At 35.7% G+C, this 18,247-nt stretch overlaps 1 protein-coding gene across 1 annotated transcript in view; it reads right to left on the bottom strand.

The window, feature by feature from the left end:
• Magi (membrane associated guanylate kinase, WW and PDZ domain containing protein magi) overlaps nucleotides 1–18,247 on the bottom strand; it is a 569,393-nt gene that overhangs the window by 63,335 nt on the left and 487,811 nt on the right. Inside the window, exons 16-18 of the mRNA XM_090385296.1 lie at nucleotides 12,058–12,250; nucleotides 1,418–1,543; nucleotides 1,086–1,253 (exon numbers count right to left, since the gene is read on the bottom strand). Of these exons, the coding sequence (XP_090241422.1) occupies nucleotides 1,086–1,253; nucleotides 1,418–1,543; nucleotides 12,058–12,250 (487 nt within the window). The remainder of the gene's footprint in view (nucleotides 1–1,085; nucleotides 1,254–1,417; nucleotides 1,544–12,057; nucleotides 12,251–18,247) is intronic.

Genomic DNA, 18,247 nt, shown 5'->3' with positions numbered 1-18,247 from the left:
ACAGTACAAGATGTGACCTAACTATTGCATTTTACAATGGGATAACCACTTCTTTACCCCTGCTAGCAAAATTCCTGTATGTCACTGATAAAACGCCATGAGCTAGTGCAACCTGTCTAGATTTCTCAGAAAACTTGATATCAGACTGTCAATTACCCCTAGGTCATTTTCATTCTCCACTACCTTAAATGGTGGTCACAACCAATTGGTATATTATTCTGGGATTATTGCTACCCATATCCAGTACCTTACATTTATTGGTGTAAAACCACAATTTACACTTCTCAGCCCATCTGCCTAATTTTTCAGTCTTTTTGAAGCAGGCATTGCTTCCTGTCATTAACCCTGCCAAACCTTGAATCAACTGCAATTTGCAGTTGATTCAAAGTTTGCATTTTACTGTACTTAACAAAGTACAATCAGTTAGTTTTCATTTATTTTTTTTATATTTTAAAACTTCCCCAAACTGAGATGTAAAGAATATTCTACAACACAGTAAAACTTCACTTTAAAATGCTATGAGGGTAAAGTCCATACACTTACTGCCTGTTAAACTTGAAAGAAATGGTTGTTGAAGCTGCTAGAATGTCATGAAAAAGTGCTTTATTATGAAATAAAAAACGATAAATGTTGTAATACTGCATTTCACTACAGTTATTGTTTTTGGTAGAAGAAATTGAAATTTTGCTATTTCATATAATGGCAGTAGAAGCTGTCACTAAAGCTTATGCAGACTGAAGAGCTCTAAGTACTGTGCTGGAGAAACAGATGCCTGCTTACTGACGTCTGACACACTTAGCAGGTCTGATAGAAGGCAATGATAAGGAATGTTCGGGCACCCTACTTTACTGTATAAGTATTTGCCTTGTCTGATGTTAATTGAAGTATCAGGATATTTAACTAATATCAGACAAGGCAGGTAATAACGCTGGGTTCCATGGTAATGAAAAGCCTGGTTTTCATTTGTCCATTAAATTGAGGTCCATTAAAGCAAGGGTTTACTACATAATTTTTTTTTTTTTTTTTAATCATGATTTATCTAGTGCGTGTTCATTTATATAAAATTTAACTAAAGTGATTCTTACCTTGTGGAGGACCAACAGTAAGTGTAACAGAATATCCTGAATCTTTAATCAAATTTACAATATCACCATGGTGCATACTTAAAATACTGATACCACTCACTGCAAGGATTCTATCTCCTACGTGTAATTGCCCACATCGATCAGCTGGACTACCTTCTATAATGCGACCTGGCAAAAATATAATTAATGCCCTTAATAAAATGACAAATTGTACAAGGTACACAACAAATATTTCATTTACCATCTCATATAAGACAATAAATGCAGAAAAAGTAGCCATAATGTCCATTAATGAACTGAATACATTTTTACAGATTAATTCAAGCACTCACCTATTGTAGAGCCTGCTCTACTGACTGAAGAAATTATAACAAATCCAAAGCCTTCGTTTTCTTTTCTTGTTACTGTCACATCATAGGGATAAATACTTTCTGTTGACCTGGTATGATATGCAGAATCTGCAGAGAACAAAATTAAAGAGCACTGTGCCTACCAAATCATGCATCAGTTATTTATTTAAAAGTTTATCTGTTCATAAATTTTATATTTTCAACACAAAAATCATTTATTAGAAATATTATCAAATAATTTAAATATTCTTGTAACTCATTATCTGGTGCCAGGAATACTGAATTTGAATTTCTGTGGATGGTAAAATTCAGGACACATATAAAGGCAAACTATTCCAAAGAATAGAAGCAGAAAGAGATATATGAAAAAGACTAAAATTTAGTCTGTAGAAAGGCATACAGCTTCTACTGTATACCTTTCTACAGACAAAAACACCTGAACATCTGTCTGATATAGAGCAAACTGATTTCATTAATTAACTGCCATCTTCTGGACAGAGTCTACAAATTTAAGAGAAGTTTTAGAGTATAATCCATTATAGGATAGATTTGTGATTTGTGCAGTCAGTAACTGTTTAGGGAAAACAATAACAAATACGAGTAAAAAAAAATAAAAATAATAGAGGAAGAAATATTATGATATATGCTTATGACAAGATTATAAGGCCAGCTTATCTACCATAAAGATGTGAGATTTTTTATAGAAATCAGAGTTGCTGATTGAGAGTACGAGCACACTTTCACAAAGGAGAGGAGGGGATGGGACAAAGAACAAAACTCGGGAAAGAGGAGTTTCTCTACCTTCACACAGAATGAGTGAGAAAAACTGACCTGTCAAAGAAGTCCAGTTATACTATGAATCTAGTATTGAACTGGCTTGCAAATGCAACAGTTTCAAAGTGGGTGTTGGCATTGCTTATAATTTGATTGATCAACCATCTACTTTCTAGATGGCAGACTGAAATAAAATTGAACCACCTGGATTATACCCATCCATTTTATTTCAATCATTTTATTTTATTTCCATTACTAAATAGACCCATCACATGTGCTGTAAATTTAAGTCTGGATGAGATTATTACAAGCATGAAAAGTGGGTGGTATTTGTAATTTAAGTGGTAGCCATCTTATTTCAAGATGGCAAACAGATCTCCCTCCTTAAAGATACACTGTACTCACTTCACACAGTGAATTTAGTATGATAAAAAGAAACCAATGGAAAGCATTCCCCTCTCCTCCACATCATGAAACTTGGAGTGTTACTTTGCATAGCTGATTCTTTTTACCTTATTCATGTACATTGTTAAAAAAAAAAAAATAAATAAATAAATAATTATTGTCTGCCAAAAATGAATACTATATAAAATATACCCGAAAGATAAGACAGATCCATGTAAGCAAACATGTTTTTTTTTTTTTGCATGGGAGGCAGTGATAAAAATTGATGGGCAGACTTTGATGCCAAGACCCACCGAATTGTTTAAACCAAATTTTAGAACTAGTTCTTACAGTTATATGCTAACTGGTTTATTTATTATAGGTTTGTTTCTGTATAGGTTATTTCACTGTAGTCTGAAAAGGTAGGCAATGTAAGCAAACTTTCACCTTTTGCTATTATTAAACTGTTACTTTAAAAAAATAAGGCACTATGGTATATGAGATAGAACATTTTAAATGTTTTGCCTACCCAAGCTGTAGATGGGAACTCTATAGTCCAAATCTGAATCTGATCAAGGCACTGCATAAGTGTAGTAATGTATATTAATCAGCTCCTGAAACTATCATGCAAAGAAATCTTAAAATATTTAGTTCTTTGAAACAGAATGCAAACAGGTATTCTACACAGCTGCAAACCAGCTGTGTAGAATACCTGTCTTTTAGAAAGCTGGAATTTTTTTGTAAATCTAGACTTTAGACTTGATATTAAATTTCACCAACAACTCACTCTCTCTTTTAGTGGTTAATGAAGCTATGTATTTTTGAAGTAAAATATCACTTCACAACTGTTTTTTTTTTTTTTTTTTAAATAATTTCATAATGCAAGTGGTCCTAATGGGTGATTTTTGCATTATAAATTTCATAAATTTGTAATGGACCAAATATCAGTATCTCTTTGAAATTTTTTTTTGTTATAATTATGCACTCTAAAAAATTTAATTCCCAATTTCAATATTTAAAATAAAAGACCTTGTTAAGATTTTTACATATGCAATAATAATATGCATTTTATAATGTGGCCACATATGAATATAGAATCTATTTTCTTTTCTTACCCAAACAGTATATAGCCCCATTATAAAATTAAAATATCATTTTTTTTTTTTTTTATGGAAATAACAGTGAACCCTTGATTTCACACACCTTAATTTAACAGATGAAAAAATTTCACTGGAACCACTTGTATTAACCTGAGATAGGAAAATTTGGGAACTTGTGATAGTGTTAAGTATCCACCAGTGCTCTGTTTCTTTATTATAACCCCACTTGTGCACATCATCATGGAACCTTTGAAAACTGGTAAAAATTGAAAGTGTATGCATCTGAATGTTGCTCAGAAATTAAAGTTGTTAAAGTAGCAAGTTAGACTTTGGAGAGTGTTTTTACCTTTCTTCTAATTAGTTCATAAAATTGATGGTTTCTGAATTTTTTAAAAATATTATTTTTTAAATGAAGTGGTTGTGCAAGCTGATTTTGGCATACAAGATTTAAAGCCCATGACATAACCATGATCAGTATTTCTTGAGTTTTTTTTTTTTTTTGTTCGAGAAGAATATAGTATAAATAATTAGAATCAGCATACGATGCAAGAAAGCAAGCTTATACAGCATCAGCCGCGCCTCCGTAGCCAGGTGGGAAGGAGCAGCAGTGCGTAGCACATGCTTCTTGATTAGACCGGGGTTCGAACCAGTCACCACCAAATACGGAGGATGCGGAAAGGTCAGGGAATGACCACCACATATCCTGGAGCAATATGGCCTTAGTTGCTAATGCTCCTAAAATCCAAATAACAAACAAACAACTATACAGCATCAGCCAAAAAAAAAAAAAAAATCCCATCTCACAGATCCATTTGCTCTAAAAATTTGTCCAGTTCCTCTTTGAATTTACTTAACCTATCAACTTCCACAATGACAGATGGAACTTTGTTCCAGCAATCAACTACCAGCTGGCTAAAAACTGTCTTTCCTCAGTTTGAATTTATGCCCTCTCAAGTTCGTAATCTGAGCAAGAGGAAAAATACCACCAGCATAGAGCCTGCTCAACCCATTCAAGGTCTTATAAATCTATTCAATCAGATCACCTTGCAGGTGCCTAGTCTCCAGACAATGCAATTTGCAGAACTTAAGCCTTTCTTGGTAAGAGGATCCCCTCGTTCCCCTCACCAATTTTGTTGTCCTTCTCTGTACCATCGATTTCCAGGTGGCACTACGTTTCTGTTAGCCCTATTATATCAGCCTTAGCTGTCCTAACCAGGAGATCAAATTCAGTCGTTTTATTGATAACAACCACAACATTACTATAGACACAGTTGAGACTAAGTAATCTTCTATAGTTTACTACCCTGTCACCCCCCCCCCCCCCCGAAGTTATTTAGGTTTGTATCCCATGCTATATCTTCCCTCTCATTTGAAGCATTGCTACCCTCAGAACATCCAAGCGACATCGGCTGTAGTGGCAACAAAAAGAATTCACAAGGAGAGTGTAAGCATTACTTTGACCCATACCATCATATAAATGCAGATCTGAATTACCCTTCTCCCCCAACTAACAGTTTCCCTAAATTCTTAGGATATAATCAATTTTTATCCGTGTGGCCTGCATTTGCAGGTCATGCTGATAAAAATTTCCTCCCTAGGGCCTTGCAGATTCCCCCAAGACTCGAGTTAATCCACAAGGCTTTCAGCATATATAGTGTCTGGGCAGAATTGCGCGTGCGCGCACGCACGCTGAACTAACTCTCAGCATAGTCCTATATTTCTACAACAGATATCCACCAGGTCATGTACACTTAATATCGTTAGTCTCTACATAAATAATAATTCTCTCTTTTTTACTCCCTCAAATCTGACAATCTGTTGGTAAAATCATCAACTGTAGCTCCTGGCAAACACACGTTGGTTCTAGCACATCATCTGTCTTTGTTACAAAAAAATTTTACCCGTTTCCCTGACAATAGAGTCACCCAATAAAACGATATCGCCTTTGACCAGAGCAGTCTGCATCACTTGACAGGTCAGGAGATATTTGAGTCCCTGACGAGCTCCCAGTTACAGGGATATTCATGTGTTGTTGTGGCGGATCCCAGGGTTTCCCCCATAAGCCGCTATTGTACTTCTTGTGTTGAAGCTTATGCCAAAACCGGCCAATTGTATGTAGTGTGTTGGACGTGTAAGTGTTATGATGTGTTCTGTTGTTATGTTATCGGCCGGTGCCTGGCTCTTAGCAGGTAAGAAGCAGTAACACCTGGTCACTACGTCTCACCCCCCCATCCCCGCCACGTGGTGGTGGCCAGGATCAATTATCTCCTGCTGGGCAAGCCCAGGGCACAACACCTGAGAGTGCCCAAAAAAGAGAGTGAAGTGGAAAAAGAGGAATACAGAGGGAGAAGTTTGGGATCTGGGGAGGTAAATGGATAGAATAGAGGAGAACCAACAGAGGGACTCTCCAATAGTTAGAAGTGAGAAGTTAAGCAGGAATAAAGTAGGAAGAAGTGGACTAACTTCTCTAACCATGGAGACCTATCTCATGGAAAATCCCATCCTAGGAACTAGGATCAGCAAAACATCTTAATTTACAGTTTGCCTAACCCCCTGTAGGCAGAACGTCTTCAGTTGTTGAAGAAATAATTGATCTTCTAACAAAAAACACAGTGAAAGCAAATTCCACGAATTCTGAAAAGCTCCACAGAAAGACACTATGTGCAATATGTACAATATCCTCTTCTTCAGGAACACAGCAGAATATACACTATGTACAGATTCGTTCAATGTAATGCCAGGGTAATGCCATAACCTGGCCCAATAAATAAAATGTTTCAGGGTTAACGCAAAAGTAATATACATGTCCAAATCTTAGATGAGATCACATTAGGCAGGGTTCAAAATTATGTTTTTAAAAGTTCTTGCCTAAATACAATTTGTGTGTGGTATTCACTCACAAAGAAATATTAATTCCAAAAACTATGAAATGCTAAAGGCCAAATAGTATCTCGATGAGTAGAGCAAAATTCCTTATACAGTAAATACCTATTCTGCTGAAAACAGTTCCACATCAAGAACAAGTCTATTATAAAATCCAGGAAAGTATAGTGTAGCACTTAATGATACTAATCAGTTGCAAATATAGAATCCAATCAAAAATGAGAGATATTTCTTTCCTAATCCAATAAAGGATCCAAGAAATCGCAGGAACAGTAAAACTAGGACCTAATTTTGGCTCTTCTTTTAAATGCACGAGAAGCAAACACATTCATAGCATTAAAAGCTGTCTGAGACTCGACCAGAATTTTATTGTTGCTGGAGTCCAAGTTAGGAACTACACTAAGTAGGTCACGTCGAAGATCGTTATAATAATGACATCGATGAAGAATATGGTTAACAGTTTCTTCCTCGCCACACAAACAAGATGATGTTGGTGAAAGTCCCAGTTTGTGAAGTTTAGTATTTATACTTCCGTGGCCAGTTAATATAAACATACCATATAAGCCTGGCGAAAACCACTTTAACTCCTCCTTTTTAATTTCACTTGCTACAGGCAGAAAGTCCCTTGTGACTGCACCAATATCAGATGAAGACCACTCCTGCTGCCATTTTGCAATAAAAATTTGCCTTAATCTTGTCTTCTCAGTCTTAATGGGAGCACTTAGATCTAATTTGATGTTATCATAGGTCAATGGTATTTTCTTCAAAAGGTGATACTTAAGGTAGCGGTACTGAACTTCAAAATGGACAGGTAGTTTCCCAAGCAAAACCTGAAGAGCCACGGTGGAGGTAGTTCGACAAGCTCTTGACATGGTCAGGAGGGCAGCCCTCTGTGCTTGTAACAGTTGCTTTACTACAGCAACTTTATTAGCTCTAAAGCCCCATGCACCAGCTCCATAAGAAATCATCGACAAAAACACACAATTACAGTGAAGTCATAAGGTTTGGCCTCTAAGACCCCAGTCTTGTCTTGTTATCTGTTTAATTCGGCTCAGGAACAATTTAGCCTTTTCTTTCACATACTGAACATGTGGTAGGAAACTAAGAGCATCATCAATATAAATGCCTAGGTATTTGGTCTTCGATAAGTACTTAATGGATTGTTCCCTATATTTAATAACTGGAGGTCTTCCATGGTCAAGCTTTCCCTTAAGCAACATCTGAGACAATTTTGCAATAGAAACCTGCAATTTATGCGTTGAAGACCAGTTGGAGAGTTCTAACAGCACAGCATTTGCTGATTCTTCAAGGCTTTTCCTAGAATTACCCTGGATTAATATTGTAAGATCGTCAGCGTATGCGATCATATGAATAGCTGGAAAACTCTTAACCAACCAGGAATCAAAAACAAGATTCCAGCACAAGGGACCAAGTATTGACCCCTGTGGACATCCTCTTGTAACTCTGTGAGAGACCTCCTCCAGTCCAGATTTGACAGAAATGGTACGATCAGAAAAATAGCTCTTTAAAAGCTTATATATATTTACATTTGCACCTAGGGCACCTAGTTACATTTGCACCTAGGGCAAGCACTCATTTCTTTCAGTCACTCAAATTCTTCTTGTAATGAACCAAGTTCGGTTGCAAAGAAAAGAATAGCCAGATGAGCTAGGCTTCTCTAGTAGACTAGCCATAAAATACATGCCACAGGCTGTACAAATCTCCAAAACAATTGATTAGGGAACAATGCAGGTATAGTGTGATTGTCGCCTTGGCTCATTGCGATTTCATCTGCGAGTAACATCATATGATGTACAAATGAAGATGCAACTCACACTGGAAATTCCCACAGGCATTTCCATTTGAGTCCCAATGTCCCTGATGTCACAGATGTCACATAGTGACTTAAACTGTCAAAGTTCTGAAGTTAAAACCTATTCCTTTACCTTTAACTACTGCAACATCTTTCTTCATTTCTTTTTGTATTGTAACATCTTTCTTTTTTTCTTTTTTTTTTTATTTTCAACATCTTTCTGTATTGTAAGTGAATCTTGTGGCAACCATAATTTAAGAAAAATCTGAACTTTACAAAGATTTCAAAATTAAAATTTACCATATATTACTATTACAGAATTTATATTAAAAAAAAAAAAAAAAAAATATATATATATATATATATATATATTACAGAATTTATGTTAACAAATATTGGAGTATTAAACTGTTGACAAAACTTAAATCGATAAAGAAGTTAAATTTAAGCTAATGAACCAAGTTACAAAATTCCCGCCAAAATATCGATAACAAAGGCTATCTGAATATTAAGTTGTAGCTTTCCAAATACTTCACAAATTCAAACTTACAATACTTACAACACAATACTTTTAACCACTAGTGAAATTAAATTTAAGCTATCCAATAAAAGTTAAAAGTTCCTGCCAAAATATCAATGACAAAGGCCTATCTAATCATTATATTATGTTGGCTAATATAGCAGAATCAGAGTGACCACCTTAAGAAAGACTCTTAGCATTCATTATGATTTTTATTGTACACTAGAAAATGAAACTATCTGCATAAGAATTACGTTCATAACATGTTCACTGCATCGATGTGTACAAGCATTCAACAGTAACCTGAGTACTATACTGTAAGTGGTCATTCTTGAGTGTTCAATACAAGTGGCATAAAACAAAAGCCATAAGAAATGAACTACTCAATTCTGTTGGTAAACTGAAGTCTGGACTATTAGTATCACTGATTCATTTTTGTTTATAGCTTGATACACATTTTTATTTGATTTTTTGTTGTGTTGATATCAGTTTATGTACACAGAATAAAATTGACAAACTTTAGATTTTGTTCTGATTTACAGTGCTCAGCCCAAAAGTAAGTGTTTTTTTTTTTTAGCTATGAAATCTAGACTTTTACTTTTGAACCATTTAAGAATTTTTGGAATGTTATTTCTCAGCATTCTGAAAATTATGGCACAATGAACAGGCCTCTTAAATATAAGTGGCAGCAAACATGTTCAATTACTTTCATTACAAAATCAGATAGGTAAAAATATCTTTCAATATTTTTTGTACATGTTATATTATATATCCCATGTTTTTTTTACTACTTATATGCTCATAATAAGCTGGTAAGTAGGCTATAACAATGACAAAATAACTTCTTAGATTATCTTTGAAAGGTGCATAAGGATGTTTCATTTAATTTATTTTTATTGTTTCTCTCTTTGGTTACAAGTTACTTATTTTTTACAAAAGTCTACACCTCCAACTAGAACGTTTTATTTGCACTTTTGAGCCATTCAATATCTGCCCAATAATTTTATTTTGAAATGCTCTCCTTCCTAATTCAACGATGCAATATGACACAGAACTGTGTATAAAGGCATTATCATGCTAAAGAAAAGCTACTTCAAGGTCACTATTTTCTGGATAGACAAGTTGTTCACAAATAATTTTCATATAATCTTTTTGAGTTTTTTGTTTTTTTAAATATATAAAAAACAGCACTCATTTAGAGAATAAACACTAAATTTCAAAAATTATGTCAAGCAGCAAACTTTTATTTTAAACAGCTGAACATAACTTGAACAATAATTCATTTAACATATCCAGTCAGTTCTGCTGTAACATGCATTTTGGAAATTTTCTCCAACACAATTGATATATTAGGGAACAATGCAGGTTATAACGTGAGTTTCGCATTGGCTCATGTGCAATTTCGTCTGTGAGTAACATCATTTGAATGCAAAACCCAGCACCAAGTTGAACATGGCAACTTGCACAGCAATACATACAAGTTCAAGAAGCTCAAAAAATGTCAAATGTGTAGGAATTATATTTCCCATTTACTGTAGTTGTATTGGTTGGAGACACACTGTTGTCATTCGCTGTATTTACAAGATATTGTAGGCTGGCTCATGTTTTCAGGAGTTCAACATTTTTCAGTTCAAACAGAAATTTCAAGAGACATGATAGTGTGAGTAGAGGAGTACATTTCTGGAGGTTACTACCATAAAACAATAAAAACAGTTGCATGTCCCAATTTATTGGGCTTTCTGTTAGTGCAATCTTGCAATCTAATTATAAACAGAGAGTACACTCGATCTTATTGCATTTGCGATAATACCGATAGCTGGAAATTCTGTGGGTTTTTACGTTATTATGGTAAAATGCGTTTCCCCTTCCACAAAATCTTCAATCATATAAAGTCATATAAATCTTCAATCATTCAATGATAAATACATTTTCAGAATCTTCTGTTCATTCCTATTTTTTAAGCTTACTATTTTTAATTCACGAAATTGTTACTGCGTATCCACTTGTGCCATTTGTGCATGCCTCATTATTGATTTCTTATCTTTTTTATTGCTCTAAATTTTACAAAAAAAAAAGTCAGTGAACAGAAATATTAATTAGTATGTATATAAAGTTGATTCCGGTTATTTGGGACACATCAGGACTTGTGCATTCTGGCCCGATTAAGCGGCTGCCCCAATTATCTGAAGTTTCACGTAAAAAAGGTTAAAAATACAATGGAACCTCCACTTTACAATTGGTTCACTGTACAATAAAATCATATTACGATGGAGTCACCATAGTAAAGTACCGTTCAAGTGTAAAAACATTTAGTTACAATAACCCAAAGAATTCCAGCTGTCGGTATTATCGCAAATTCAATAAGATCGAGTTTACTATCTGTTTATGATATTTTGAACTAACAAAACAGGTGACCGCTAATTGTTTTTATTGTTTCATGGTTGCAACCTCCAGAAATCCGACCGAACCATGTGGTACGGTCAGAGACAATTGTAGGGTAATCTCCAGTGCTGTGGTCTCCTGCACCGATTAAACGGCATGTTGTTCCAATTAAGCAAAGTAAACCCTGGCTATTTTCTTGATTGGTTCTGTTTTTTTTAAGATTTGCCCCAAATAAACGGCTGCCCCGATTAACCAGTGGCTCAAATAACCAGAATCTTCTGTATTACAGTGCTATATTTACTGTCATATTTAATTATTTATTAGAAATTTAAGATGTTTGAACCTGTGTAGCAATTTTATTGGGTTTCTAACTTCTTTTTTTTTTTTTTACTTACCACACTGAACATTTTTTTTTAATGCTGTGCACCTATCCCTATTTTTTCCCATAAGTCCTGTTGTTTTTAATGTGCGAAATGGCATAACGCAGAGATTTTTAGGAACACATGTACTGCATTATAGCAGAACTGCCTGTATATCCATATATATGCAATAATTCAATACACCAAAAAATATGATTATATTATTATCATTAATCCATAAATAACGTCCAAATGCAATAATTTGAAAGCATTTTCCCCAACTTTCAAGAGTTTATAACAGCTCATTGTGATCTAGCTGGTTGTGTTTTAGGTTTCTGATTTCAAAAGGTGGTAATTTGGTTATTTATAAATCAGATTTTTAAATAGCAAGATATATATTTCCATACCTAGTGAAGTCATGCGCCTCCTTACTCCAAGTGTCACTCTTCCTTTTAATGCAGCACTTCCCATCAGCTGTACAACATGATGATGTGATGTGTTTAATACTGACTGACTATCAACTGATACTATTTCATCTCCAGAATGCAATCTTCCATCAAGATCTGCTGCTCCACCAGGAACAATGTGGCCAATTGAAACCTTACAGTAAATAGTAATAAGATATTAATAATAATAAAATAATTACAATAAAAAAAATTTCATGCAATGATTTAATTTATATCTACTTTAGAAAATATGCTCAGCAACAAAGCTTTCATTGAAAAAGGACAAGAAAGATTCAATAAATCTCCAGTGGCACCACTTATCAATGATATAGTAGAAAAAAACTAAACATACAACCATTTCTTGATTTACTAATTTCTGGTTTAACATGATGTGTTCCTCCCCTCACCTCGAACAATACACATGCCAATTCTCAATTTAGGATGCTGCAATTTTTTCTTTAATGCACGAGCCAAAAAAGCATTTGAATGCTTTTTGGCAGGTGACTGCCATGCTTGTGGTGAATGTATGAGTGCTGGACCTGCCTGATGATAGTTTGTGAAACTATTATTTTATATGTAATTTAAATAATAATTGAATAATTTTATTTATATAGATGCTGCAATTTGCAAAATTTAAAAATTTTCAATTGTAATGTAGGGCACATAAAACTTTATTGATTTAGTCTTACCTCAAAAAAAAAAAAAAAAAAAACACATCACTACATAATGATATGAGAAAATATTATGTAGGTTTAGCATTAGCATAGGCCATATGATGCAAGAAAGCAAGCTTATATAGCATGAGCAAAAAAAAAAAAAAAAAAACCATTCCCATTTCACCAATCCATTCACTCCAAATGCTTGTCTAGTTCTGCCTTAAACTTATTTAAGTTTTCTACCTCCACTACAACAGATGGAAGTTTTTTCCATTTATCAACCATCCGCTGCTAAGGGCAAATTTCCACACATCTTTTCTAAAATTGTCTTTCCTAAATTTGATTTTATATCCCCTCAGGTGACTAATCTGAGCAAAAGAAAGAATTCCACCAGCATTCAGCTTGCTCAAACAATTCAAGGCTTTAAACACCCTTAATTAGATTACCTCACAGGTGCCTAGTCTCCAGAACAGGTGCTGCAATTTGCAGAATTTAAGCCTTTCTCAGTAAGATCAACCATTTGTTCCACTCACCAATCTTGTTGCCCTTCTCTGTACTGGTTTCAGCAGCTCTACATCCTTCCTAAAATGAGGCCTCCAGACCTCTATGCAGTACTGAATGTGTGGCCTGCCCATTCCTTTATACAAGGGGACAATCACCTCCTTATCTCTGCTAGCAAAATTGCTGTACATCATTGACGAGACACCACGAGCTACCTTTAAAGTCTGTCTGCACTGCTCAGAAAATTTCATATCTGACTGCACAATTATCCCCAGGTCTCTTTCATTCCCCACTACCCTGAATGTAACACCACCCAGTTGGTACATTTCTCTGGTGTTAATGCTACCCATATGTAGTACTTTGCATTTGTCAATGTTAAACCCTGCCAACCTTGACATTAATCTTCATAAAAAAAGGTAAAGGTAAACTGCAGTCATTATCAACCCACAGCAGGATGGAAGCCTCCTCAACAATTCATGTTGAGGGAAATGGACCATAATCTGCCACGCTGGTCCATTGGCAAATCGACCGTATTTAGCAGTCAGGAGCTTGAACCCCAGTCTACTCAAGGAGCGTGTGCTCCTGCACTCCTACTCCTGACCACTTGGCTACGGAGGCCTTTTTAATACCTTCATCAATACCGTTGATTAATAAACAAAACAAAACAAAACAAAGGGCCCGACACCCAACCATGGGGGACACCATTAACAACATTAGTCCACGAACAGCAGTGTCCATTGATTACCACTCTGTCTTCTCCCACTCAACCATCCTTTTATCCATTGCAGCAACTTGCCCTTAATGCCATACTGTTCTAATTTCATTACCAAAAGCTTTCCTAAATTCCAAGTACAGTTGAACTTGGTTATAATGAGCACAGAAATAATGAGATCATGGCTGTAATGACCCAAAAGCCATAATGATTTTAATTTTCACGTATTCCCATACAATCACTCACTGTTATAATAAGCATACTACACGAATATACCGAATGCAAAAAAGTCGAAATTATTCGTGAGTTGGAAGTGATGCAAAAAATTTTGAAGTGTGTAAAAAGTTTTCTTTGTCCTCTTCAAGTGTGTAGACATTGTGGAAGGATAAATATGTTTACATATCGGCAATGGAAAAGAACAAAACCGAAAAAAATTTAGAAAGTGTGAGGTTACAAACGTTGATAAAGCATTGCTTCAATGGATCACGACACAAAGAAGTGGTGGATTTTCAACAGACTGTTTGATCTTGAAGGCTCAAGCGGAAAAATTTGCTAAATAATTTGGACGCAAACGATTTTGTATGTAACAATGGTTTTCTGGATTGATTTAAAAACTGGCATAACATTGTTTATGCAAAAATTAGTAGAGAATATCAATCTGCAGATCCAATAATGGCAAATGAATGGATTGACAGTGTTTGGGCAGAAATCATAAAAGATTTCAATGACAAAGACATCTACAACGCCGACAAAACAGGACTTTTTTTTATAATTTGACACCCGACAATACATTTAAATTCAAAGGGGGAAAATGTGTTCAAGGGAAAAATTCAAAAGCTTGCTTGCTAGTGATCATATGTGCAAATATGACAGGAACTGATAATCATAAAAAAAAAAAAAAACTGTTTGTTATCGGAAAATCGTTAAAACCTTGGTGTTTCAAAAACGTAAAGAAACTTCCTATGGATTACACTGCAAACAAGAAAGCTTGGATGACTTCGGATATTTTTCGGCAATATGTAAATGACTGGAATAAGGAGCTATTCAAAAAGAAGAAAAATATTTTATTGTCAGATGACACCTGTCCTGCACATCCCCAGATTCAAAATTTGTCCACCATTAAGCTGGTGTTTCTGCCTCCCAATGTAATATTAATTTTACAACCAGTGGACGTAGGGGTAATCAAGAGTTTGAAAGGATTTTAAAAAATATTTATAGTTCTGCATTTGATTAGTTAAAGAGAACAGAAACTTGCCGAGTCTATATCAATATTGGATGCTATAAATTTATTGAATGATGCGTGGAACAACATTACTTCGACAACCATATCGGATTTCTTCAAGACATCGAAATGAAATTTCAATCGTAGACGAAGGTGATGCAAACGAAGAAAACAACTTACCATTATTTATCTGAATGGTTGCTACATAACACCGTTATAGGGTCTGATACAGATAACATTGATGAATTTGTATGAGTCGATAGCAACTTATTAACTAGCGGTCTTCCCACAGAGAAAAACATTGTAGATGCTGTGCTCAACAAAGACGATAACAACAATGAAGACAATGACGATATGATGACAAGTGAAAGTGAATCAAAATCAGTGCCAACAATCTCAAGATGCAAGGACACAGTAGGCAATTTTTTTGAAGGGACTGAGGCAATTAATGAGGCTTTTAACGCATTCATTAGTAGAGCCATATGAGGCAAGAAAGCAAGCTTACACAGCATCTGCAAAAAAAAAAAAAAAAAAATCTCATTTCACATATCCACTCTCTCTAAATGTTTGTCCAGCTTGAATTTATTTAAGCTATCAACTTCCAAAATAAAAACAGATGAAAGTTTGTTCCAGCAATCAACTACCCGGTGGCTAAAGGCAAATTTCTGAACATTTACTCGACAACTGTCTTTCCTCAATTTGAATTTATGCCCCCTCAGGTTTGTAACCTGAGCAAGAGGAAGAATCCCATCAGCATCGAGCCTGCTAAAACCATTAAAGACCTTATATACACCTCAATCAGATCACCTCACAGGTGCCTAGTCTCCAGATTGCAATTTGCAGAATATAAGCCATTCTTGGTAAGAGGACCCCTTCATTTCCTCACCAATCTTGTTGCCTTGCTCTGTACTCATTCTAGCAACTCTACATCCTTCCTGAAATGAGGCTTCCAGACCTGTATGCAGTACTCATGGCATGGCCTAACCATTGCCTTTTACAAAGGGATAATCACCACCTTATCCCTGCTATCAAAATTCCTATATATTATTGACAAGACTTGTTCTGGCAGCCTGTCTGCACTGCTCAGGAAAATTCATATCTGACTGTGCAATTACCACCAAGTCTTTTTCATTCTCTACCACTCTGACTGTGGTACCATCACAAGATCTAGGGGGTCATTTTTCTGGGGTTACTGCTACCCATACATGCAGTACATTTCATTTGTCAATGTTAAACTTCAATTGATACTTCTCGGCCCATCTGCCCAACTTTTCTAGATCCTGTTGCAGTAGCATACTGTCATTAACAACCCTGTGTTAAGTATGGTTGAAAGAGCATAGTGCTGCTCTACTGTTCACTAAGACCTAGACTACACCGTTTCAAAGAGTGCATTCTGGACATTAGTCTGAGGCTACTAATGAGGATTCAGAAGCTTAGTGTTAGAGCATAGGTTCAATCAATGTTGTCAACTCTTTGTCACTCGAAGCAGGATCGTTATGCTGCACATGCCAGTTTAAAATATAACATAATGGCATCTATAAAGAGTGACTGTGATTAATCTTAAGGAATTAGCTTTTAATTTTCAGCATCCCTTAAAGAAACTTGTGATGCCCTGATCAAGAATCACTGATGCCGGCAGCTGGAATTTACCACTACTGTACAGTTGACATCAACAGAGAAAACAATTCACAAGTTATTTTTCATTCTGTGCCACAGTACTGTGAAGTTTGAGCGACACAAATATAATGCAGTATGACTCACAGCTGCCAATCAATGTGAGCTATGGGTAAGTTTTATCAGCTAATTACTGACAGAATAGCTGAGTACAATATGTCTAAGATGGCGAGAAGCACTTCCTAGAATTTCTTAAATTCTTGTGTTAACTTTAGCATTAGCAAAGACACATGATGCAAGAAAGCAAGCTTTTATAGCATCACCCCCCCCCCCCCCCCGTATTTCACCCACCCACCCACTCGCTCCAAATGTTTATCAAGTTCTGCCTTGAATCTATTTAAGCTATTAACTTCTACAATGACAGTTGGAAGTTTCTCCAGCAATCAACCACCTGCTGGCTAAAGGTAAACTTCCGCACATCTATCCTACAACCGTCTTTCCTCAATTTGAATTTATGCCCTCTCAGGTGATTATTCTGAGCAAAGAGGAAAAATCCCATCCGCATTGAGCATGCTCAAACCATTCAAGGTTTTCTACACCTCAATCAGACCACCTCACAGGTGCCTAGTCTCCAAACACTGTAATCTGCAAAACTTAAGCCTTTCTTCGTAAGAGCAATCCTCTGTTCCATTCACTAATCTTGTTGCCCTTCTCTGTACTAGTTCTACATCCTTCTTAAAATGAGACCTCGATACCTGCATACAGTACTCAAGATATGGCCTGACCACTGCCTTATACAAGGGGATAATCGCCTCCTTATTCCTGCTAGAAAAATTCCTGTATATCACTGACAAGACACCAGACCATCTGCACTGCTCAGAAAACTTCATATCTGCCTGCACAAATACCCCCAAGTCCTTTTCATTCTCTACCACAGAGTTTATACATTACTCTGGGATTACTGCTTCCCATATGTAGTACTTAAATTTGTCAATGTTGTACTTCATTTGCCACCTCTCAGCCCATCTACTCAACTTTTCTAGATCCTGTTGAAGCAGTCTACTTTCATTAGTGTCTTCAACAACCCTGCCAGCCTTCGTATTGTCTGGAAACTTGGACATTAAGCCTGATATACCATCATCAATATCATTTATAAATACAAAAAACAACAATGGACCGAATACTGAACCCCGAGGGACTCCACTAATAACATTAGTCCACAAAGAGCAGTTTCCATTGATTACCACTCTCTGTCTTCTCCCACTCAACCATCCCTTTATCCATAGCAGCAATTTGTCTCCAATGCCACGTCGCTCCAATTTGTGCAGCAGTCTTCCAGGTGCAACAGTATCAAAGGCTTTTCTAAGATCCAAATATATTATATCAAAGTTATTCTTTGCATCCAGTTCCTTTGTGACTACATCATAGTATCCAATGAAATTAGAC

The sequence above is a fragment of the Mastigoproctus giganteus genome, chromosome 11 (assembly GCF_048544385.1).
Source record: "Mastigoproctus giganteus isolate SK-2022 chromosome 11, ASM4854438v1, whole genome shotgun sequence".
In the NCBI taxonomy this organism is placed as follows: domain Eukaryota; kingdom Metazoa; phylum Arthropoda; class Arachnida; order Uropygi; family Thelyphonidae; genus Mastigoproctus; species Mastigoproctus giganteus.
The sequence above is the reverse complement of the archived record's forward strand: the minus strand, read 5'-3'. Positions and strand labels throughout refer to the sequence as shown.